The 26,273-nt window shown below is 41.5% G+C and overlaps 1 protein-coding gene across 2 annotated transcripts in view; it reads left to right on the top strand.

Moving 5' to 3' along the window:
- The window catches only part of LAMB1 (laminin subunit beta 1), a 54,841-nt gene that overhangs the window by 14,170 nt on the left and 14,398 nt on the right, over positions 1–26,273 (top strand). For both annotated transcript variants that reach the window (XM_081211391.1, XM_081211390.1), the window contains exons 7-23: positions 44–246; positions 895–1,015; positions 1,255–1,443; positions 2,099–2,278; positions 3,590–3,702; positions 4,634–4,713; positions 7,282–7,417; positions 8,752–8,910; positions 10,085–10,212; positions 10,401–10,521; positions 11,290–11,494; positions 11,950–12,093; positions 12,367–12,598; positions 13,613–13,776; positions 14,519–14,743; positions 16,943–17,160; positions 19,310–19,406. In XM_081211391.1, the coding sequence (XP_081067517.1) occupies positions 44–246; positions 895–1,015; positions 1,255–1,443; positions 2,099–2,278; positions 3,590–3,702; positions 4,634–4,713; positions 7,282–7,417; positions 8,752–8,910; positions 10,085–10,212; positions 10,401–10,521; positions 11,290–11,494; positions 11,950–12,093; positions 12,367–12,598; positions 13,613–13,776; positions 14,519–14,743; positions 16,943–17,160; positions 19,310–19,406 (2,715 nt within the window). The remainder of the gene's footprint in view (positions 1–43; positions 247–894; positions 1,016–1,254; positions 1,444–2,098; positions 2,279–3,589; positions 3,703–4,633; positions 4,714–7,281; positions 7,418–8,751; positions 8,911–10,084; positions 10,213–10,400; positions 10,522–11,289; positions 11,495–11,949; positions 12,094–12,366; positions 12,599–13,612; positions 13,777–14,518; positions 14,744–16,942; positions 17,161–19,309; positions 19,407–26,273) is intronic.

The raw sequence follows: 26,273 nt of genomic DNA on the forward strand, positions 1-26,273 counted from the left end.
AAAAACAACAACACCCTTACTTTATTTATCTTTGGCTTTTCAGATATGTTAAAAATCACAAATTTAAGAATCAAATTTACCAAACTGCACACACTGGGAGACAACCTTCTGGATTCGAGAATGGAAATCAGAGAAAAATATTATTATGCCATTTATGACATGGTGGTCCGTGGAAATTGCTTCTGTTATGGACATGCCAGTGAGTGCGCACCGGTGCATGGCTATGATGAAGAGGTGGAAGGAATGGTAAATCTTTATATATTTTTCATAACAAGCAGTGTTAAAGTCAGATAGGTTACAATTCTGCCACTCAGACCCTAAGAGGTTCCCTCCTTGAGGTGAGCTACCAACGTAAACAAAGGTAACAAAACTAGATTTTCTGTCAATTTAAATTATTGTTGAAGGTCAAAGTAAATGAGACATCAGTAGCTATGGGTAAGGGGGAGGTTTAGCACAACCACGTCCCAGTCCCTGAAAAGCTTGGATGTAGAACAGCTCTAAAACTTGTATATAGCTACTTGGTATAAACTCTGGATTAAACAAACTGAGCTGTCACAATCTAATTTGGCCCTAGAGCCAAATTAGCATCTCATCTTAAGGGTGTTCTGTAGTTCCTTTTTACATTAGACAGGTGAGAAAGGAGCCACTGCTGCCCTGGCAGTCAACATCTTCCCAGTCAAAGATGAAGTGACTTGTTCTTCTTGTTGTTCCATTATTTCCAAGCCACTGGATTTTTGTAAAAAAAAGTCCCTAGAAATTCTCGCAACAATCAAAGACTACTATTTCTTTATATGAACCCTTAGTCAATGAGAGGAAATGAGCATTGCTTTTATTTTCAATATATTGTGTCTTTGTATGTATGTTCCAATCTCTCTCTCTTTCTTTAAATGAAAGGTCCATGGTCACTGCATGTGCAGGCACAACACCAAAGGCCTAAACTGTGAACAGTGCTTGGACTTTTACCATGACTTGCCATGGCGACCTGCCGAGGGTCGCAACAGCAATGCGTGCAAAAGTAGGTGTGACAAATTTAAATTCTGCTTTATAAAATCTATGGTACTAATGTCTGATGAGCCTTTCATGAGAAACTGTGCTCTCTGTCTTATAAATGGCACAGATTACCCAACTTTTAACCGATTTTGCTAATAAAAATACTCAACTGCTGCTGCACTCCTTTCTAAATAAGTTAATGTAGTTGTTTTAGTTTTAAAAATGGATTGTTGCTTAGAATTAGTTTGTTTATCTTTATCCTAGAATGCAATTGCAACGAACACTCTGCACAGTGCCACTTTGACATGGCCGTGTACATGGCAACTGGAAATACCAGCGGTGGAGTGTGTGATGACTGTCAGCACAACACGATGGGGCGTAATTGTGAGCAGTGCAAACCCTTCTACTTCCAGCATCCAGAGAAAGATATTCGGGACCCCAACATTTGTGAACGTAAGTACATTCTCTTCAAATTCTTTTGGAAGCCGCCCAGAGTGGCTGGGGAAACCCAGCCAGATGGGCGGGGTATAAATAATAAATTATTATTATTATTATTATTATTATTATTATTATTATTATTATTATTATTATTATTATTATGTGTAGACAAAGACAAAGTGTAGACAAAGACAGCCTGTTGAGATAAATGAGAATTCCTCTGTCGTTTAATATACAAGTGTGATTCTGAAATAATGAATAAAACTTTGTAGTTCTTTTTTATCCTAAAATGTACAAATGGAAGACTTACTACATGTTCCAGAAACATTGTGGGTTATATCTGATGTAGGCCACAGTCAGAGTAAATCCACTGAAATTAATGGGCATGGCTAATTTAAGTCCATTCATTTCAGTGGGTCTGCTTTGAATATGACCACTCATGTGTACTGATTTGTAATAGCAGAGGCTCCTATATTCAAAGTGGTATAGCATAAGATTTTGGCTAAATGGGAAAGCTAGTTGCCATTTGGTGGGGCACAGCAGCTTCAGATAGTGGGAGGCTTTGATGACAGAATTTTCGGGAAATGGAATTGGTGTTGTATTTGGCTATAATATATGCTTCCTGCCTAGTAGCTATGATTACATAGTAAAGAGCTGCTATTTCTTTTAGCATGCAACTGTGATCCAATTGGCTCCCAGGATGGCGGGGTATGTGATCGCTACACTGACTACTCAACTGGCCTTATTGCTGGACAGTGCCGTTGCAAATTATACGTGGAAGGGGAGCGCTGTGATTTCTGCAAGGAAGGATTCTATGGATTAAGTTCCGATAATCCACTTGGTTGTCTGTGTAAGTAAAACAAAAAGAAACCACTTTGTAGTTTTGAACAAGAGGAGTATTGCTAATGCTGCACCTCACTGATTAACTGAATCTTACTAAGTTTAGAGCTATATTTTTTATTTGTAAATACATTGCCTGCCCTGCCCGCCATTGTGCGTGCGTGTGTGTGTGTGTGTGTGTGTGTGTGTGTTTTACTGACATAGAGGATCAGGAAGTATAAATTCATATTATCTTGCATTGTTTACTTTCCTGGCCTTTCCTGTACGTTCAAATTTAATTTTGGTGTGGGGATACAAGGGCTGTTTTTTGTTTTTATTTGTTTTGTTTTCCAAGCAACAGAAGTCTCTTATCCTGTTCCTTGCACACCGGAGGGGGAAACCCATCACCTTTCAGTATTCTGGCCAACAAGTGCAAAGGTGCTGGGATGGTCTATAAGCACATGAGCATTTGGGGGCAGAGAGTTGTATTAAATTTAAGTGACTCACTTTAAATATATCAGACTTCTTGCAGTTTGCTTTTTACTGGGTTATGTTTAATTACAATGCCCTTATAAATGATTGCTTAGCAGTGCTGGCTCTAGAACTTTGAGGGCCCCACAGCACCCACATTTGGAGTCCTAACCTGGAAGAGGCGGATGATGCATACCCTCAAACAGGTTGCCGCAGAAAACCGGGATGTGTGTCTACTGTAACTCTCTCCCATGCAAGTCACATGACCTACATGAGATCACACCCCATGTCTTTTGAGGCTGAGGCCCCAGCGAAACAGGAAATCCCAATTTAATTGGGACAGTTGCAGACTGAGAATTCTCATAGGCTTCAGCCAACCATATTGAATACTCTGTGCAAGGTTAACACTGTTAGGGTGATGAGCTGTTTTTCTGGTCCTGGGGACCTGGGAAATTGCCAGTCTTGCCACACTGTGGAGCCAGCTGTGAGCCTTAGAAAACGCCACAAAATTTCTAACTGTAGGATTTCAATTTATGGTATACGCTTCTACTTCACAGCTTTTGTTTTGTTGTTTGTGCTATTTTTTATCACTGACTGTAGGTTATGCTGACTGGTTTTTTGTTTTTGTTTTGTATTGTTCAGTATGACCTTTGGTCAACAGGCAATACATCTGTCTCCTTGGCTTTACTTATACACAGGATGGTGTGCGAATGTGTTTTTGTGAGCTGGGTAAGAGAGAAAAGCCATTTGTCAGTAAGTCTGCAGTGAAAATGAGGGATAGTGTTGGTGTAAATATTTGTATTCAATGCTGTGCAAATTTATAACTTAAACAACTGTATCCTGATTTATTTACTTATACTTCCTAATATAGCTTGTGAATGCAATCCTTTGGGCACAATTCCTGGAGGGAATCCTTGTGACTCAGAGAGGGGAAGCTGCTATTGTAAACGTCTTGTTACAGGAAGACGTTGTGATCAATGTCTGGTAAGTCGCCTTGCTTAAAAGAACAGAGCTTTTATTGTGTGTGCGCGCATGTTTTTTTTTTAAAAAAAACCCTTTCCAAATAAGGCGACAAGTGTCATTTGTCTGGTAAGCTTCATTTAAAAACTTCAAAATACCGTATTTTTCGCTCTATAACACGCACCTGACCATAACACGCACGTAGTTTTTAGAGGAGGAAAATCTGTAGGCATGCCACCCGTAGGCATTCCCTCCATAACACGCACAGACATTTCCCCTTACTTTCTAGGAGGAAAAAAGTGAGTGTTATAGTGCAAAAAATACGGTAATCAAACTGATTTGCAACACCAAGCTCCTCTACTCAAATGCCTAAAGGGCATTCTCGATACTTCATGGTGCAGTATTTAAATTCAAAAAAGTTGCATACATTTGTTTTGGAATGCCAAATTATTAGGCCTGGGACATCCTGCTTTGGTCTCAGCTGCCTGTTATATCACATGGGCAGCCAAAGGTGCTAGGCCTGCCCCTCACGCACAGGCTCTCTGTAACACCAAAACACCAAAGCCAATAACAGTGATTGGGGCTGTGACCCCTCTGCTTGCAGTGTCCCATCCTCATGTCAAAGCTGGTCAGCAGCTTCCTGGCTATGACTACAACTTCCTTAACTTCCATCAGGATTGCACACTTGGTTCTCCTCCCCCAGTCATTTATTCTCACAACATCCCTGTGAGGTAGGTTATGGTGAGAGTTTGTGACTTAATAGCTGAGCAGATAGTTGAACCTGGCTCTTGCCAGTCTTAGCCACTACCCCACATAGCTTAAGGAAGCAGATAGTTCTGCTGTTACTCATTGGTGTTAGCCTTGGTGTTAGCTCAAGGACAACCTTGAGCTTGAACTATGCTTGAGTTTCACAACATCCTGTTATACCAGTAACAGTCTAAATCTTCCCTTGCAGCCTGAGCACTGGGGCTTGAGCAATGATATGGATGGTTGCCGACCGTGTGATTGTGACCAAGGAGGGGCGCTGAACAATAAGTAAGTCTCAAAAGAAGCAATGTGCCGTATTTTTCGCTCCATAAGACGCACCTAGTTTTTAGAGGAAAACAAGAAAAAAATTATTCTGAATGAAACAGTGGGTGCGTGATTTTTGTGGTTCATGATGTGGCCACAGACATGTGATTTGATGGTGAATTTGGGGTAGCCCAATGCAAAAATCCTGAGAATCCATGTGATCCGTGCTTTGTAACCACGTTTTTGCACCATTGCAGCCCCACGCAACAGTAGGTGCGTGATTTTTTTGATGCAGGCTGTAGCCATGGACATGCTGTGTGATCTGATGGTGAATTTGGGGTGACCCAATGCATTGACTTTTACCTCCCCCCTCCCAGGCAGCTTCCTTTATGGCTAGCGTCCCTTATCTCTCTCCCGATCCCACTAATCAGCTGCTTCCTTTCAACACTCCCTTCCCGCTTGTTTGCCTTAGTGTCTTTTCCTTAGCTGGAGCAGTTTTTTTGGTCCTCCTTTTATTCTAATTTCTCTTCTCATTGATTTAGTCCTGTCTCCTCTCCTTGCAAGTTTGCTGTCTTTACCTCCCCCCTCCCCGGCAGCCTCCTGTATTGCTAGTGTCCCTTATCTCACTTCCGATCATTCGCAATCAAGGGCTTTGTTTCAACACCCACTTACCTCTTTTTTTAAAAAAAAAAAAAAAGCATGATATGCTTTTCGCCCCTGGGCAATTCGGCTCCAAGGACCATACATTCGCTCCATAAGACACACAGACATGTCCCCTTACTTTTTAGGAAGAAAAAAGTGTGTCTTATGGAGCGAAAAAATACGGTACTTGGTTTTTCTTTTCTTTTCAGAAGCACCTGATTCAACTGCAGCTTACCTCTGTTTTTAAAAACAATAATGATAATAATAAAAACAACACTTACTGTTTACATAGTGAATTTCAAGTATTTAAAGCATTTCACCATTGTTAGCTCAGTAATTCTTACAACAGCCCTGTATAGTACATCGATAATTTTATCACTATTTCGCAGATGGGAGAGGGGCAGGGCATGGATCCAAATTTAGTCATATTTTGAGTAGCGTAACTCTTGCCTAGGTCATGGCTAACTTAAATTCCATAAATTTCAGTAGGTCTTCTCTAAGCATGGCTGAATACAATCTGCCGGTGGCCGAGTCGCCTAGCCAGGATGTTTCCCAGCTGCATCTCTAGATAGTTAGATAATCATTTAAAGCTTTCCTGTTTAGTTACTCACTTCTACATGTGTTGAATGGAAAGGAGGAAGAATGCATGAGCCGAAGATCTGATTGCACTTAAATAAACCTCAAGGGCCAAGTAAATGTCCTGGTTTTTTTCTTAATTTTGTTCAGTTAGTTAGTTTACACTTGGGAAATAACTATTGCACAATCAAATTACATCAACACAAATCTTTCTGTCATTTCAAACTTACTTGCCAATCTGTCTGAAGTAATCACAAAGAAGATAATTCCAGCAGGCTCATGTTTGTACCCCTGTTGTTGGCCCCCAGTTATTTGTTTTCCCATGCAAGTATCAGATGTCCTCAGAAGTACTATTAAAATTGTTTGATAGAACCACGAAGCTGCCTACCCTTTGAATGTTAATGACACTGATTGCAAAACCATCTGAAAGTGGGTGTTGCCCACTAGCAGAAGTCAAGCCAATTCGCTTTTCCTTTTTGTCTCCCAAGAGAATGGGCTCATTCATCCTGAAGATTCTCCTTTAAAACTGCTGCAGTTGAGATGCCTATTCTTACAAGCCTGTTTTCTATTTTTACAACAGCCTGTCAGGAAGGATAGAGGGTCTTATTCCAAAAAGTTTCTAACTGCAGTTTTATCCAGGATAGATCATGGTGTCTTGATACAGCACCTGAAAGGCACATCTGGGTTGGAATCCTAACTTGTGATTTTGAATGCTAGAAAAATACAAGGGAAGGAAAACAAAGGATGGAGTTGTTGTTCAACCATAGGGTACTTTCCATAGTTGTTAAAATCTATCTGGGATAAATGCAGGAATTTCACAGGAAGGAACAATGTTTAATTACAGCAGTTTTTCCCCATGGAATTTCCCCCTCTGCCATAATTTGTATTCTGCCCCCAAAGTTTTAAGCTGACTCATATGCAAGAAAATGCACTTGTATTTGAGTCTAAACATCTGTGCCAGCGTATCTCCCTGTGTCGTCCAAACAGTGGTGGGACTTAGCAGTACAATTTGTGATGGTTTATAGAATCATATAATTGTAGATGGTTGGACAGTGTTCTCGAAGTCACAAACATGAGTCTGACCAAACTGCGGGAGGCAGTGGAAGATAGGAGTGCCTGGCGTGCTCTGGTCCATGGGGTCACGAAGAGTCGGACACGACTAAACAACAACATAATTGTAGAATTGGATGGTACTTTGAATGAGGGCCATCTAGTCCAACTCCCAGCAATTCAGGTTGTAATGCTACAGTGTCAGTGGATCCTATTCTCAACCCTAATTTACTTTTGTGCATTGAATGGTTATAGGTTCTTTTAAATTTGTCTGTCTGTATTTGCTTTTAGAAGATTGCAATATAAATGCATTATCTTTTTCAGCTGCTCAAGTGAATCTGGTCAGTGTCAATGCAGGCCTCATATGATTGGCCGCCAGTGCAACGAAGTGGAACCGGGATATTTTTTCATTTCTTTAGATCATTATGTCTATGAGGCTGAGGAAGGCATCTTTGGCCCTGTGAGTACCTACTCAGTTAAACTTCCACAGGCCCTTTTCTAATGCTCTGATATTTCCATGTACGGTAATCTGTTCTGTTTCTAGCCTGTTGGTTTTACACTATACCTACCGAGGGACGCGGGTGGTCTAAACCACTGAGCCTCTTGGGCTTGCTAATTGGAAGGTCGGTGGTTCGAATCCCCGCAACGGGGTGAGCTCCCGTCGCTTTGTCCCAGCTCCTGCCAACATAGCAGTTTGAAAGCATGCCAGTGCAAGTAGATAAATAGGTACTGCTGCGGCGGGAAGGTAAACAGCATTTCCGTGCAGTCTGGCTTCTGTCATGGTGTTCTGTTGTGCCAGAAGCGGTTTAGCCATGCTGGCCACATGACCCAGAAAGCTGTCTGTGGGCAAACATTAGTTCCCTCAGCCTGAAAGTGAAATGAGCGCCGCACCCCATAGTCACCTTTGAACTAGACTTAACCGTCCAGGGGTCTTTTACCTTTACTTTTTTTTCAAACATGGACTGAAATAAACATTAGGTGATCTGTTTAGGAAAGACAATGTGAAAATAAAAGTAAATAAATACAAGTGTGCTAACGGGCCACTAGAGAGTTGGCCACTGGACCTTGATGGTTATGAGTTTTAGCAGTCTACACTGAGAAGGATATATGGGCCATGTACCAGGGCCAGGGTCTGCTTAGAGGCAGGTTCATCTAGAACACTGGCCTTCAGCTGGTAGGTTCTAACTCACAACTGGTTCGAACCAGCAGCCATCTTGAATGACCATGTTTTGGACAGAGGGAGAGAAGGAAAAAGGTACAGAGAGCAAGGGTGGGAAGATGGGTCTAAACAGAGTAAAGGTTAGTATTAATGGTATAAGATTTTTTAAAAAGTAAATATTAAAGCATAATTATGTGTCTATCGAAGTTGAAGATCACTTGCTAAGTCTAACTTCTTGTTTAGGAAGCTCATTCCATTTATGTTAGGTAAGGTATCTCCCTGAAACCATCAGCTGAAGATTCCTGCCTTTAGTTATTTCATAAACATTAGGCATTTCTGTTTTCTCTACAGTTATATTATGCCTGATAAAGTGGTTAATAGTACAAGTGATTTTTACACTTCACATCTCATTACGCTAAACAGAAGTGAATTTGTGCAGTATACTTTATCTCAATGAAGTAGGAGAAGATGTAAACAAAAAACATTTGTCAGCAAATAGGAATAGGAAGCAAGAAGAAATTAAGGTCAAAATAACCTGTAGTGCTACTCTTCTACTGTGTCTTTCCCTTCAATTCTTTGAAAGTGCATGTGCCAACTTAAAATAATATGTAATAACACCTGATTCTGTTCCACAGGGAGTGAGCATAGTTGAACGTCAGTATTCCCAGGATCGCATACCTTCATGGACTGGAATAGGATTTGTGAGAGTTCCTGAAGGAGCATTCCTGGAATTCTACATAGACAATATTCCTTACTCTATGGAGTATGAAGTTCTGATTCGCTATGAACCGCAGGTAAATACCTACCCTAGACGCATGCTCTTTCATAGTGTTGAATCTGAGTGAGAAGGTTTAAAGCCTGCCTATATAGGTTGATGTGGCTTGCTATTCTTTTGTCTTAATGTCACGCAGATATTCCAGTGGCTATTTTAACAGCACTTAAGTCTACATTAGGCATAATAATCTCTCAAGTGTTCATCATTAATAATAGACCTCTGCACACATGTGGTGAACGTGACTGTTCCTATTGTTCCTATTTTGCCTAAATATTCCAAATTTTCATGTATTTAGCATTTTATTTGTATATTCTGCACGTAGTAGAATGCTGTTATGAGGAGAAAGATGAGTAAATAAACAGCAGTTGTGGTGTATGAGTAAGGGAAAGGAGTCAAGTGCATATAATCATGCAGAGTTCAGAAATGCTGGAGCATAGAATTTATTTTCTTTTCTTTTTAGATTTATCTAAGAAACTATGAGGGCTGAAACATTATTTTATTTCCCCCCTCTCCCCCCCCCAAGCCTAAGATGTTCCTCCTATTTGCAGAGGTTCAGAAAATGTCCAGACCTAATTATAGATTATTAATTATAGATTATTAACTATTTAATGGGAACGTGGGTGGTGCTGTGGTCTAAACCACTGAGCCTCTTGGGCTTGCCAATCAGAAGGTCAGCGGTTCGAATCCCTGTGATGGGGTGAGCTCCTGTTGCTCAGTCCCAGCTCCTGCCAACCTAGCAGTTTGAAAGCATGCCAAAAAGTGCAAGTAGATAAATAGGTATCACTCCGGCGGGAAGGTAAATGGCGTTTCCGTGCACTGCTCTGGTTTCTCCAGAAGTGGCTTAGTCAGGCTGGCTACATGACCCGGAAGCTGTACGCCGGCTCCCTCGGCCAGTAAAGCGAGATGAGCGCCGCAACCCCAGAGTCGTCTGCGACTGGACTTAACTGTCAGGGGTCCTTTACCTTTTTAACTGCCATTTATACTGGATAAAATCTGGTGATTGTTTGCGCTTTTACTCAGAAGTGTATCCCACTGTCCAATGAGAATTCCCTCAATGTACTTACAGCAGCTTACCATGGTTGCTAATACAGTCCCAATTCCTGCATCAGGGGGGAAAATGGTTCATCTCCATGGAGAGAACTTTGATTACTGCTCAGCAAAGAAAATATGTTAATGTGTGCCAATTTTTCCAGTTACCAGATCAATGGGAGAAAGCTGTCATCACTGTATTTCGCCCAGACAGGATTCCAACCAGCAGCAGATGTGGCAATACAGTTCCTGATGATGACAACCAGGACGTATCATTATCTCCTGGTTCAAGGTGAGTATCACAACAGAAGGATAAACAAAAGAGCAATGAAGACATGATGGGAGGCAGAGGGAGAAGGAAAGGTTTGATTCCACATAATCAACAATCTCAGTCTAATCATTTGTTGTTTTAACATCCCATTGTTTTATCTCCAATGTACCCTTCTCTTCATGAACGTTGTGTCCGTCCTGGTCTTGCAGATATGTGGTCCTTCCACATCCAATATGCTTTGAAAAGGGTCTGAATTACACGGTTCGTCTGGAGCTGCCACAATACTCCCATGATACGGAGGTGGAAAATCCATACACACTCATAGATTCTGTAAGTGCATGTTTAAATAAAAATCTGTTTACATAGTTTGCAACTTTACCCGCTTAAATAAAACTACATGTATTGTGCTTCCTCTCTATGAGCACAGAATTTTAGCACAAGTAGACTGCAAGCAGGAGCAGCCTTGAGAGAAGCAGTGTGAACGGATTCCTCCCCATGAGAGAAGGAAAGGCTCAGTGGCAATGGCTGTGATTTATTGTGGTTTGCCTGGAACACTGTGTGCCTTGCTGAGTGCCAGCAGGTGAAAGGGGCAGGAGAATGAGTTCCATTTCACTTTACTCAGAAAGCTGTGAGCATAGGAAGGGATGGATTGCTCTTTCCCTTCCTCTACCTGTAACTTTCCCTAAGAACAGCTTGTGTGTCAGGGGAAACGTTGGGAACTGTCGGCAACAGTGTTGGTTGAGGGAGGGAAAGCAACACACCCTGCTGCTTATGTAGTAGCTCTTTTGTGCCCCTAAAGCAGTGGTGGTCAAACCTGGCCCACCAGCTGTTTTTGGACTACAACTCCCATCATCCCTAGCTAACAGGCCCAGTGGCCAGGGATGATGGGCATTGTAGTCCCAAAACAGCTGGAGGGCCAAGTTTGGCCACCACTGCCCTAAACACTCCTTGGAAAGCATTTTTAGGTGACACTGTGCATATTAATGATCAACCATCTAATTTTTGTAGATTTCTTTTTCTAACAATATCGCGTGGCACTGTACAAGGTTCGGCTACAGATCTAAATAGTAATTCTGCCATGTTAAAATCAACCCACAGCTTGTTCTCATGCCTTTTTGCAAATCCCTGGACATATTCTCAGTTGGAGGCAGAGGTGATGATGTGATGACTAACAGTGCCTGGGAAGCCTTTCAGAGATACCGCTGCCTGGAGAACAGCAGGAGTGTTGTTAAAACACCCATGACTGATGTTTGCAGGAACATCATTTTTAGCATCTCAGCCTTGCTGCATGAGACAGCATTAGGTAAGTAGATGTAACTGATTATTGAACTGAATTTCACAAAGTGGGATTGGGGTTAACTAGGAGGAAAAGGCAGTAGCCATGTTTACTACCAAAATAGGTAGCCATCCAGATGTTGTTGGACTCCATTATTCCAGCTTGCATGTCCAGTGGATGAGGGGAGTTGTAGTCCAACACCACTCTCAGGGCAACAGGTTTCCCAGCCCCTGTTAAACTTAGCATCTGAACAACCCCATTGATAGAAGACAGGACCCTGGGTAAATATATATAAGTGATTCATAAATGAAATTATTATCATCATCTTAATCAGAAATAATATTTAATATCTGTCCAATCAGGTTTACGCAGATCATTCCTTTACTAACCCATTGGCACCTTGCATAATACTATTGCTGCCAAGATGGCCCACACTTGTGCATTTGCCACTCCTGCAAAACCTGTGTCTTTCCCTCTTTCAGCTTGCCAGTGTGACCCACAAGGCTCATTAAGTTCTGTTTGTGACCCTAATGGAGGCCATTGCCAGTGTCGGCCAAATGTTGTTGGAAGAAGATGCGACAGATGTGCTCCAGGCACTTTTGGATTCGGACCTAGTGGATGCAAACGTACGTTGCTGCTTTATTCTAATCAAAATGTCATATGTTGCTGTTGTTTAACCCTTACCCAGTAAGTTTGATTGAAAGGAAGAAGGAAAATCCTTTGAGCCCCTTTGTTTCAGTATACATCTGTAAGAATCCTTTAAAAAAATAAAACCTTCACTCTCCAAATATTTTATTTTTAAGTAATTTGAGGCTTCATGTCCTAGTGTCATCATAACTTCATGAATGTAAGCAATGTATCCAGTTTCAGTATCATTCAAGAACCTATGTTCTTTTTAGCTTGTGAGTGTCATGTCCAAGCATCAGTTAATGCTTTCTGCCACCCGGAGACTGGTCAGTGCCACTGTTTCCATGGAATATATGGCCGTCAGTGTGACAGATGCTTGCCTGGTTACTGGGGATTTCCAAGCTGCCAGCCCTGCCAGTGCAATGGTCATGCGGATGATTGTGACCCGTACAGCGGACAGTGTTTTAATTGCCGTGATCATACCTCTGGCCACAACTGTGAAAGGTATGCCTTCTTTTTGGATTAACTGGGATAGTCGTTAAATGATATATTACTTTTCAAGCAAGATTTTATCACGCTGCCCTCTGAAATGCTGAGTTCAAACCCATTTACTTAGGCTGCACTTATTTTCAGGATATTTTGTAGATCAGATGCACTGATCTCCACTCCTCCTACTCCTACCACTACTCATTTCAAAATGATTCCTGCCTGTTTAATGGCTGTGAATCTTGAGCACGCACACACTTTAATTGGCACCTGTTGTATAGTTTTCTAGCTTGGCCACTCTGCCTCAATTGCCTCTTCCTTTTTTATTTTTTTTACTCGCAGATAACTTAATTTTGCTTGCACGGGTCCAAAGACTGCTCTAGGACTAGCACAGTTATTTCCAGAACCATCAGGAGTTTGGGGAAGGGGGGAAAGACAGCAAAGTAACCTTATTTGCAAGATCTTAGAAATGTAGCTCTTCTAAACTTTCTAAACTTTCAGCAGTGCACATTAGCTTGTGAACTGAAGTGTGTTTATATGATACATGAAATAAATGGGTTTGGTTTGGCACTCCTTCCACTAACATCAAGGAAGAGCCAATGAAAACATCTGTAAAATAGTGATTTTACAGATTATGGTGGGCTGCAAAAAACCTGCTGAACTGTGTGCTGTGGACTGTCACCAGCCCATATCAGATATGCAAATATATGTGTGGCAATGAAGGGGAGCTTGCTCAGGGTGAGAGACTGGGAGAAGAGAGAGGTGCTCCCAGGTAAGAGCTGGGAGGGCTCACCTTTTTCTATATGGGATAAAAGTTAAGGTATATCTGTGAGAGAGGATCTTGTATTCTTCTTTCTCTTTTCTTCTTTTCAGTCTTTTAATTTTTATTCATGTAGATTAGTTTGTGTGTTTTTTTTGTATTGTGAGAATGTTTAATGAAACTTTACTATAAAAATAATAATAAAAGATATGCAAATATATGTGTTCTATTCCTTGGGCATGCTTAACAGACTTTTATATTGTAAAATTAAGATGCCTTGGTGGTTATTATGGAGATCCTGTCCTGGGATCTGGGGATCACTGCCGTCCTTGTCCTTGTCCAGATGGGCCAGAAAGTGGCCGCCAGTTTGCCTCTGGCTGTTATCAAGAACGTTCTACTCTGCAGGTGGTGTGTGTCTGCGAGACAGGATATAAAGGTAAAATACTTTGTGAAACCAAGTATAGTGAATGCTATTAAATTGAAGCCGTTTCAATGAGCATACATATTTTGATTATCACAAAGTGTCATATTTTACACTTACAATTATTATTATTGTTATTTTATTAAATTAGTTGTTAGGAATGGTTCACATGTTAGTAATAATAATTCTACCATCAACAAATGTGCCATCCACGTAAGTGATGCATTATAAATAATATGTGATGCTTTGTGCACCAAAGGCAGTGGCAGACTTTTGGGTCTCAAATTTGAGCAGCACCCTGTGTGACACCAAAATTTGGCAGACCCACTCACTTAATTTCCCTCCATTCTTCATCACAGTTCTTGGTGACTCCGATGCTCCACCCCCAGTGCAACCAAATTGGTCATGTTCCCCTAAATCTGCCTCTGTTAAAGAGAAACTTTGAAACATTTTGAATGGAGCACAGACATTGCAACATATTAGGTTTCAAAATCTACACAAAAGCCAGATTCTCAACCAGCCTAAGTAATATTCTCTCTTTTGGCATGTGAATTGATAGTGGCTAATCTATCTGAAATCTTTCTGATGGTTTTCTTGTTTGTTGTGTGTTAAGTTTCTCCAGACAAACTTCCATCCTGCGTCTTAGCACATACCTTGATCTTTTCCTCCCCTTTATCATGCTTTCATTTCTAGCTAATGTTTATGTTTGAGTGAGCTGAAGAGATTTCTTCTTCCTTTGATTTGGTTTGTTGAGCAGGGAGCAGATGTGGCGAGTGTGCTTCTGGTTTCTTTGGAAACCCTGAGGATGTTGGTGGAATTTGCCAGCCCTGCCAGTGCAACAACAACATTGACTCAACTGATCCGGAGGCCTGCGACAAGAAGACTGGATTGTGCCTGAAGTGCTTGTATCACACAGAGGGTGAAAACTGCCAACTGTGTAAACACGGTTATTATGGCCGGGCTGTTCAGCAGGACTGTAGAAGTAAGTAGGGGAAGGTCTCTGCTGCTGACCTTTGCAAGCATCACTTTGTCTTCGTTTAAGCACTAAGGTATTATTTTGGTGCACTGGGAATTTGCAGATTGGGAGCATAATCCTTCATTAAAGGTCAACAGATAAGTCAAACCTAGTTTGAATGGGGCACTTAAGTGAAGAAGAACTCCAAGCCTGATCTTGAAAAGATGAGGCTTTTGTGTGAGAGAAGGCTTTCTTGTTAGCTTTCATTGTTTTCTTCTTATCAGGAGAAAAGCCCAGGCCATTTCCTGCAGCCCCTCAGGCTTTGGAGGAAGAAGAGGGGATTGTCTTTTGTTTACAGAGACATTCCTGGTAAAGAGTAGAAATGGATTTCTGAAAAGTCATAGGGGGAGGGGAGAGAATATGCACCATAACAAGCAACAATATTCAGAAATTCTCTTCTTCTACTCTTTGTTTTTCTGTTATATTTTATGCATCAGGCAGTAGCGAATAACCTCAGCTTGATAGGTATAGAACTATATGTGTTAAGAAAAAGGCTTAAAAGTGTGTGTTTAAAAGTTTTATGCTGTGATGTGTGACCTAGAAACTAGCAGTGTTTTAATGTTTAGATGTATTGACTGCCCCATCCCAAAGACTTCAGGTACACTTCCATATCTATTAATCTTTTCAAAACAATCTCCTGAAGTAGATCGGTATCATTTCCATTTTAAACTTTGGAAATATACCATGAGAAATTGTTGCTTGCTCTGTGCCTGCTTATGAGTCCATGACTGATGCAGTATTTTAATGCAAATCTCATAGTTCCTACCAGGTGGATAGTGGTTGTTTTGCTCCCCAAGAATGAAAGGCCTAAAGAGAGTGAGCTTGTTGGATCAGGCGATGTTCACAAATGAGAGAAGCTGAGCTTTTGAATAATGCAGAACTCTCCTCTAGGTAGTTGTGAGGATTCATTGAGATAATTAAATTTTGAAACCCGACTTCAGCAACTTCATTTTGCTTTGACATGTAGAGAGCAAGTGGGGGATCTGTAGGAAATGACTCACAGATGCTGCTTATATTCTTGTGTCTGGAGCAGGGAAATGGCAGCTGCACATTTCTGGCTCTCTGCTGGAGACATTTATGCTTGGTGGGCCTCTTTTTCTTCAAACCCCTCCCCCCCATACTAGGAGCTCATTTTCACACCATTGTATATAGCGGCCCACGAAACTCTCACCCTTCCTATAATCTTTTGGAAATATAAAAGTGGCTATAGAGAAATAAATCTAGTTTTACCTTGTTCTGCTGGGGTTGAGTTGTCCCAGCAAGACAGCAACTGTGGTGTGGGTCTGGCCGGCAGCCTCTGCCCCTCAATCCCTTTCCCCCATGTGGAAGTTAGGTTGAGAAAAATGATCCTATTTGCACCAAAGGGAAGTTTTCCTCCCCCGAAACTGGTTCTTGCAGATGTTTATTGTTTTTCTTCATAGAATGAAGCAATCCTGACTAAAGCTATCCACTTATGCCAGGCATGTCCAAAGTCCATTGCGGGGGCCTAATTCAGCCTGCCGGCCAGTTTAATCTAGCCCATGTGGCAGTTTATTTCCTAGGGTAAAATCCTAAAAAACCTCAACAACTTCCAATTCTTAAAAAAAGGGTCAACAACTTTGGTTGGCCCTTTGGTCAGCCCTTCACTTCATCAAATCTGGCCCTCTTTGAAAAAAATTTGGACATCACTGACTTATGCCAATGCGAGCTTTTCTCTAAGCCTAATTGCTGAGGGAAGTGGTTGCTCTTTTTCCATGATGGTAGCAGGGAAGGATTCATCCTCCCTTCCCTGCACTCAGAGAAATTATGCTTTGGGGGTTGGGAGCTGTCAAGATCCCACTGCTGCCAATGGGAGCTTTGTTGCCGTGCCTGATTGCCACACAAGGCACTAGCTGATAAGGGAAGGGTTAACCCTTCTCTTCCCATGAACTCTTATTTTGACAAAATACCACCCCCCTGTGAAGGAAAAGCAAAAGAGAGGAGGCAACCTTTCCTACCACTGGCTTTGGCCTTGCCCACCCTGATTGCGCAGCCTGAAAGAGATTGTCCCCAGGGAATGTGACCCTTGATATCTCACAAAGCTTCTCCAAATCTGCTACAATAGCTTCTTACATGTCACAGTTTGATAACATATTAATCACCCAAGTGTAGTGCAACACGTTACATTGTCTGCTCTTTCACCCCCAGAGTGTGTCTGCAACTACCTGGGAACAGTGCGTGAGCATTGCAACAGCACTGAAGAATGTCAGTGTGAGAAAGAAACTGGCCAATGCCAATGCCTTCCTAATGTGATTGGACAGAACTGTGACCACTGTGCCCCCAATACTTGGAGGTTGGCTAGTGGGACAGGGTGTGAACCATGTGGCTGCGATTCTGAACGTTCCTTTGGCTCATCTTGTAACGAGGTAAGAAAAGCTGATCGCTGTGGAGTCAGACCATTCAGGGCTAGCTCTGCTCTCCCACCTCTGCTACTACTACTATGACTACTACTCCTACTAATATTTTATTTATACCCTGCCCATCTGGCTGGGTTGCCCCAGCCACTCTGGGTGGCTTCCAACACATAAAAACATAGTAAAACATCAAACATTAATAGTAACAATCTGATCAGATATAAAAGTCACAATAACTTTAAAATAAACAAATTATATCAAACAAAGCAACATTCAACAATACATCAGAATCTAATAGTAAACAGTAAAATTAAACTTAGCACACTCTCTCACATTTGAGAAGTTTAATAGCAGCAAGAACATATGATGTTGATAATGGTAAGAATATGAGATAGCAATAATAGTATGAGATCTAATGGTAGTGTTGGCAGTTTTATCTAATTTTTTTATTGCGTTTGCTTAAACTTGTATTCTGCCTTGATATTTCATCTGAATAGAGGGTGTAGAAACGTGTTTAGGAATTAAATAAATTCACATGCCACAGGGATTTTAAATAATCCAACAGAAAGCGACTCTGTGCATACTGAGCTCTGTGAGTTTTGTATGTACCAGTTTTGTTTGTTGTCTTAATATTGAGGAGCATTCAAATGCATGTTCTTGCAAAAGTCACACTATTTGAGTACAGTGGATGACTATTGTATCACAGTGCTTGGCAGTATGACAAATTGCTTTGTATTAGTGTTGAGAGAGAATTTCCAACAGGTTATTTTGGCCAGTGGCCCTGTGGGCTGTTTGCTTTAGCTTGACTTGCCCGCTTACATAAATCTATAGCTGTTTGTTCTGCTGGCATCATTTTTACATGGTGCCTGCTGCCTGCAAAATCCTGTTTGGACCTGACTTAATTTACCAGGGCAATCAGGGTCTGGTACATAAGATTGTTGTGCTCTGGGACATGGCAATCAGCTGTGAGTGGTGCTGAAAAGTTACATCAAGGATAATGGTTAAAATTTAATATCCCATCAGATGTGATGATGCTTTAGATGTTTCTTGAAGAGCTATTGCTGCAGCAATAGCTACAATGCAGACTAGCTATGACTTGTAGTAAAAACCCATTCATTTCACTAATTCATTCATAATCACCTGATGATTTCCATAGAAGGTTGCATTAACAGTTGAAAACATTTCTCTACAGAGTTAGTGTGCCACACATTTGCATTTGGTATACAGTACTAGGAAGCAGCGGCCGACTGATCTGCTAACTCATGTTATATGCAGCAAAATACACACGTGTAATTGTCACACATAATGGGTTGCTCCCTAATTCTTACATGAAACCAAGAAGCTTGCTGATATTTCAAGTTCCTTTTCTCTTTATTAATGTGACATTCAACCTGATTTTTCTATTTACTGAGCCTTTGCAAGTATTCAGAGACCACAAAAGGTAATAACGGGAAGAGCATGCGCTCAAAACTATGTTGGTGTGGTATATTATGTATATTTGTGTATTAATTAATATAAACCATTGTAATTCCTTTGAAAATCTGATGAACTGTTAATACTAAAGGACCTAATACAGCTACTTGAAAGTGTTCTTCACCATAAGCTTGAAACCCTGCAAGTAACTGATATGAAGTCGGAAACAGTGGAATCTATTGTTTAGCCAACTTCTGTTATTGTAAAGATATGAAAGTTACAGAGAATGCTTGGTGTGGGAGATCCATATTTTCAAAAGGAATTGCAACCGAGGGAGAAGAATTTAAATTGACACTGTGGTACTGGAAAGGGCTTAATCCTTTCTCCTGTTCCACTTTTCCAAAGGAATATGTCTTTGTGTGATCTTTGACCTACAGTCTCAGCTGCAAGGGGAACATCCTTTCTTGGGGAAACAGTGCAAGAAGTATTGGTTTTCTGAGTAGCCTCTTCCCGAGCTGCTATTGACTCTTAACAAAACTAACCGAGATCCTATTTAAGGATCTCCAGAGTCATGTGTACTATGTCCATAATTCTGATAGGTGGCCAGTTAACATTTTTAGCTCTTTTGACACTTAATGTATCGTATTGACAGATGGCTCTAGTGGCCTAATAAAGTCCCTGTGGCTTGTTCACTTTGTGAAATGCACCCTGTTCAGCTTATTTTTGTTGCATTTGTTTGAATTAACAGTTTACTGGGCAGTGCCAGTGCATGCCAGGATTTGGAGGGCGCACATGCAACGAGTGCCAGGAGTTTTTCTGGGGTGATCCTGGTGTGGACTGCCAAGGTGAGCACATTACTTTCATTGTTCCGCGTGCATTATTAGCCTTTTGAAGGAGCACTTCTGTATGTGAAATCTGCATGCGTTTCCCATATTGTAGCTTCTGCTGCGGTTGGGAGCCTAGAGATAATTGCTGATAGCTTGCCCTGTGCCTATGCGTGTAGAAAGGAAACAAAGCAGCATTCATATTGGCTCCCTCATGCTATGTTGCAAGGAATTAGATACACGAAAGAACTATGATTCTATAGTGCATCCATTAGCCTCTTCATGTTGCAATGTTTGTTACTATACAGCACTTAAAAAAGAAGCTCACTGATCTTAGCTGGCTTTTTTTTAATGCTATTTTTGTGAAGCTAAATTTAATTCTAGTAAGAGTTTGGTTTTGAAGTGGATTTTTGCAGCTTTGTAACAGAAATGGCAGACTGGCTTTAGATGATAGAGATTTAGATGTTCATTTTCTAGTTTCTAGTAGTTGGGTTTTTTTTCATATTGTTAACAAAAATAATGTGAAAAGAGTATTTTCAGTTTTCCATATGGGGAGAATAGTGTCTTCTCGTTTTGGTTCTGTAAGAAAAGCACAGCATAGAATAAAAGGGGAGCAGCACCTAGGTGTATAAATAAATTAAGAACTCATTTACTGAGGCATGTTTTGTAAATATGCCTGGTCACTTCAGTTGCTATCCAAACCAGAACACCATACATTTAGAACACATTTAATGCCACTTAAAGCACATGACTTATGCCAAAGAACTCTGGGCACTGTAGTTCACCCTTAACAGAGCTACAATTCCCAGCACCCTTAACAAAATACAGTTCCCATCATTCTTTGGGGAAAGCCTCTTAGGCTGTCACATTTTGCCATTAACTATGGTGGTTGCCTCACCTCAGAAAGGGTACTGAAGAGCTGGAAAGGGTTCAGAAAAGGGCAGTCAAAATGATCAAGGGGTTGGAAAGGTTCCAACTTTGGGGTCTTTTTTGTTTGCAGAAAAGGTAAGTAAGAGGGGGCATGATAGGTTAAGGTAAAGGTACCCCTAACCGTACGGGCCGGTCTTGACAGACTCTAGGGTTGTGCGCTCATCACACTCTATAGGCCGGGAGCCAGCGCTGTCCGCAGACACTTCTGGGTCACGTGGCCAGCGTGACAAGCTGCATCTGGCGAGCCAGCGCAGCACACGGAATGCCCTTTACCTTCCCGCTGGTAAGCGGTCCCTATTTATCTACTTGCACCCAGGGGTGCTTTCGAACTGCTAGGTTGGCAGGCGCTGGGACCGAACGACAGGAGCGCACCCCGTCGCGGGGATTCGAACCGCTGACCATGCGATCGGCAAGTCATAGGCGCTGAGGTTTTACCCACAGCACCACCCGCTTCCCATAGGGGGCTTGATAGAAGTGTATAAAATTATGCACAGTCTTGAGAAAGGGGATAGAGAAAAGCTTTTTTTGCCTCTCTCATAAAACTTGAACCCTGGAGTACCCAATTAAGCTGAGATTCAGGACAGACTGAATATAGTTCTCCATACAGTGTATAGTTAAACTATGGAATTTGCTCTTAGAAGAGGTAGTGATGGCTACCAACTTGAATTACTTTAAGAGGAGGATTAGACAAATTCATGGAGCGTAAAGGCTCTGAATGGCTACAAGCCACAACGGCTATGTTCTGCTTCCACTGTTGGAGGCAACATGCCTCTGCTGAATAGAGACGGCAAGTCTAGTAACTGCAGACGATTGCACTCAGGTCCTTGTGAGCTTCCCATACACATCTGGTTGTTTACTGGGAGAAGAGAGTGCTGAACCAGCTGGGCCTCTAGCGTGATCCTACAGGGTGCTTCTTATTTTCTTAATTTCTGAAAAATTCAGATCTAGTTGTATTCAATGGATTTCAAACCAATTCCTGCCTAAGTGTGTATGAGAGAAAGGTATCTGGGTATCTGCATTTAAAAATTGTTTCAGCTGAATAAAAAGGCCCAAATAACTTCATTTTTTGGCATCAAGCATATAAAGGATTAGCCATTACACAGGGGGGAAATTGTGTTTAATGGATAGGCTGGAATCAAATCAGAATTCTGTTATCTTTCAAGACTAAATGACTTTGTTATAAGAGTCCAAATCCTACTGAATCCCCCAGATTTCCTCTATCTGGAAGAGCATGCCTAAGAGACAAAAATACTGGTGAGCTTGGGATTTAGCATTAAAATAGGGCTTATTGCCAGGAGCTTTTGGAGTATTGTTTTAAATTAAAATGCAGTTGTGCTTGTTTTAACTCAACACAACTGCTAATATTTGCATTGTATGTATTATTGAATAAAAACCTCAAGAACAGGAAGAAGAGATGGGGGAAAGTTTTGTACTTATTGTTTTCTAACAATAGTAGCTACTGAAGGTAGGATATCTGAAATTTTCAGAAGTTTCTCAAAGGTGTACTTAGGTAGGTGCAGGTCTGTTTCTATGAAACAGGTTTAGAAAACATGTAAACACTTGCAAAACTCTAAAGCATCCCATCAACTGAGACCTGGTTCACAGGTATTCCCAGGCTAGTTCACGGGTATTGTTTTTGTGACCTTCCAAGGTTATCTCAGGTTTCCAAGCCTGGTTTGAACGGCAAGCACAAACCATAGATTGTTAGTTCAGATGTAATGACAAACTATGGTTTGCCTGGACTAGGAGGTAACTGACCCTGAACACACAAGGAGGAATAAAGCACTTAATTCTAGATTTTATAAGCTATGACTTGAAGGGTAGCAAACATTATGCAAGAACTATATTTCAGCTTGACTGCTGTTCAAAACTGTTTACATGTGAGGATATACAGCATTAGGTAAAAGAAACTGGAGCATACATAGTTTAATTTTACTGACACCATTAATTCAGTTCAGACCTATGTTTTTAGCTAATATATATACTATCTCAGCCATCACCAACCTGATGTTCTCCAGATGCTTTGGACTACAACTCCCATAAGCTCCAGACAGCCAGATGTCTTTCAAGCGTGTTTTTTGTCCTCCATTGGGAAAATAAGATGTTTTTTGTCCTCCATTGGGAAAATAAGAATAACAACCTAATGATTTTGCATAAACGTCATCATCTACAAGATGTCTGTGTGCTACAGAGGTTGTCATAGCCAAATGAGGGAAAAAACAAGGGGAATTTTGCACTTTGGTACGCAAGACTTGCAATGTCTTCATCATGTTCTATGGAACTTGGGTGTCCTAGAGATCCCGTTTGATAAGAGTTTTCTAGCTACATACATTGTAATTGTGGAATGTATGAGATTTGGCTTCTTTACATTTCTTACTAGGATTGTCTACTCCAGGCATCCAGATGTGCTACCTAGGGATTTGCACTGACGTTGTTTTTTTAAAAAAAACATTCCTCTATTCCACATGTGTATTGTTCTAATCAAGTACTGGATGATCCAGCAACAGTTAGTGTTCCCAAGTGTGTCCAGCACTAGGAGGTTCGCATGGGAATTTTCCAAGTACATGCTATCCTGATTTGATCCTCTAAAGAGTTTCTGAGGAGTATGGAATAGCTTTTTAGTGTTTATTCAATAGTCAAAAATAAAAACAAGAGAAAAATTGGGGGCCCTGAAGAACTGTAGCACAAAGAAATTAGGTAGGAAATAGGATTGCACTTGATTCACTGCTAATCATATAGGACTCATTTTTATTTATATACAGTGGTGCCTCGCAAGACGAAATTAATTCGTTCCGCAAGTTTTTTCTTCTTGCAAGTTTTTCGTCTTGCGAAGCACGGTTTCCCATAGGAATGCATTGAAAATCAATCAATGCGTTCCTATGGAGACCGTCCGGCGACAGAGGGGAAGCGCCGCTCTGTCCCCTCTTTTGAAGCAAGGGGCTGCGGGGAGAAGATAGCTTCTCCCCGCCGCCCCTTGCTTCAAAAGAGGTCCAGGGACAGCGGGAAGCGCTTCCCGCTGTCCCCGGACCTGGGGCTGCAGGGAGAAGATCGCTTCTTCCCCGCTGTCCCCGGACCTCTTTTGAAGCAAGGGGCTGCGGGGAGATCGCTTCTCCCCGCCGCCCCTTGCTTCAAAAGAGGTCCGGGGACAGCGGGAAGCGCTTCCCGCTGTCCCCGGACCTGGGGCTGCGGGGAGAAGATCGCTTCTCCCCGCCGCCCCTTGCTTCAAAAGAGGTCCGGGGACAGCAGGAAGCGCTTCCCGCTGTCCCCGGACCTGGGGCTGCGGGGAGAAGATCGCTTCTTCCCCGCCGCCCCTTGCTTCAAAAGAGGTCCGGGGACAGCGGGGGAGACCCGCTGTCCCCGGAGCTTGCGGGGCAAGCTTCGTTTTGCGAAGCAAGCCCATGGGGAAATTCGTCTTGCGAGGCAACTCGAAAACGAAAAAACCTTTCGTTTTGCGAGTTTTTCATCTCGCGAGGCGTTCGTCTTGCGGGGTACCACTGTATTTACTTATATTTTACTATTACATTTATTTACCACCTTTATCTTCCAAGGAGTTCAAAGTAGGGTACATGGTTCTCCTTCCCATTTCATCCTCAACCCTGGGAGGTAGGTTAGGCTAAGAGATGGTGACTGGCCCAAGGTCACTCAATGAGCTTTCATGGTTGATTGAGGATTCGAACCCTGGCCCAACACTCTAACCATTACACCAGGGAAATGCCATTGTTAGGTTCTTTAGGGGCACTGGATCATTTACAGAGCTCTGTACCAGGTTGATTGGTTATCTTAACAGATTTATTTTGACATATAAGCAGAAGAGGGATCAAATTATTTATCACTTTTAATTCTTCTGTAGTTACCTGTTCATACATGGCACTAAATTATGGTTTATTCAACTACACACACACACACACACACGTACGTATTAAAAGTTCTGTATTATCCTTGTTACAACTGGAATTTGGTCTTTTCGTATACCATAAATGAACATGCAATTTTGTGTTCTGTTTATTATATTCATAAAAATGCCTCTGAATCACAGACATTTGAGGCAAAATCCCAATGCCTTCAAAGAAAAGATAAATATAAATGCCCATTCATTTCAGTGTGATCAGGATCGTGTGCTCAAAAGCGAAACAAAAAATAACTTGACATGCTAAAATGGATTGAATGTGTAATGTGATATTATCTTGGGATCTTCAAGAGAAGGCAGCCATATACTGGTGGGCTTCTGTTTTCGTTACACCCATGTAAGGAATCCGAATAATTCACCATTATCCAGATAGTCTAATTTCCCACAAAGTAATAATAGTTTACTGGTGGTGGAAAGGGTTAAGTGCCTCCTTTCCCCTTCAATCTTCAAAGAGGAATGAGTTGCCAGAGGGGGTTTAAGAGGGGGTTTATGTTCCATTGCAATTCACTGTGGGAATGCTGAAGTCTCTTTGATGGAAATAAAACCCCTTGTGTTGGCTTATAATTCTGAGAACAAAAAGGCCATTTTGTTAAATTGCACCAACATAAGTTGAACAGCAGGACAACACATTTTTTTTTGTATCCTATGTATTGAATTCCTCTCTACAAGAAAGCTGGTTTTGTTTATGGTAACTTGTTCTTTTAAATGGTTTTTAAGAAACTTGGCCAAGAGATGTGAATATTTAAATAACAGTATGTGCCCAAAGTATTAGCCCAACCCGAAGCTTCCCTTTCTTACATGTTCTTATGGGAAGTTTGAATATTTGTGGAAGAAACCTTGACAATAGACCACAACATCCAGACAATACCTTACAGGATTCCTGATTGATGGATCATTTGCATATGTTAAATTTGTGAAGCCTTTTTGAAGGATGTGCATTTTCCTATGGGCTTTACATTGCTGGGGCTCAAACTCCTGTCATTTTGGATGCTGGCAGCATGTGCCTTTTTAAAATCATTTCATTTCACCTGCAGCTGTGATGGAAAGGATTCTCCCAACTGTCTCATCCCTTGTTGAAATGAAGCTTTTCAACACTGGTAGCTTCTAGTTTTCTTGCCCTGCCTGGCTATTTGAGGTCGACTAATGGAAAGTGCCAACTACCTATTGATTCCAGTTACAAATAGGTAGCCGTGTTGGTCTGCCATAGTCAAAACAAAAAAATTCCTTCCAGTAGCACCTTAAAGACCAACTAAGTTAGTTCTTGGTATGAGCTTTCGTGTGCATGCACACTTCTTCAGATACACTGGTCTGTAGAATTGGAACAGATGCGGCTGTAACGTAGTGCCTGGCTATATACAATGGACTGTTTGGTATGTTTGGGATGGTAGCTGAAGAAGTGTGCATGCACACGAAAGCTCATACCAAGAACTAACTTAGTTGGCCTTTAAGGTGCTACTGGAAGGAATTTTTTTATTTTACCTATTGATTGTAAATTCTATTTCTGCTACACTAATAAGCGCGGTCCAGAGCCATTCATATCCATGGGAGTTTTGTCATTGACCTTAGTGGGATGTAAAGTGCATTCATAGTGCAGACTGTTGGTCTTCATACTGGTGGGACGGAACCTGCTGGTGGGTCATGGGTTGATTTAAAGTGGGTCACAACAGTAGCCATACAACATACCATCATGCAAATATATTCCAATAAATTAAGAAACATGGCTCCAAGGTCTGAAAATCTTGCAGACTACTGGTTTTTAGACTATAGTACAAATACTTTTGATGAGAAATAAAACAGCTAAACTTAACCAGTACTGCACTTTAAACCCTGTGGATTATCTCTGACCCACATGTGGGGAGCAGAAGCAAGAAAGGGAGGAGAATTGGGAGTGTCAGGAACAGGGAAGCACTCCCTTGTGTCAGTTCACTAATTCACATTTAATTTGCACGCATTTCACTTCTATTCCAACCTTCCTCCAAGGAATTCAGGGCAGCAAACATGAGCCTCACAGCAACTTTCTGGAGCAGGACAGGCTAAGGTGTAAGACAGGC

The sequence above is a fragment of the Podarcis bocagei genome (genome assembly GCF_964188305.1).
Source record: "Podarcis bocagei genome assembly, chromosome: 10".
Lineage (NCBI taxonomy): Eukaryota > Metazoa > Chordata > Lepidosauria > Squamata > Lacertidae > Podarcis > Podarcis bocagei.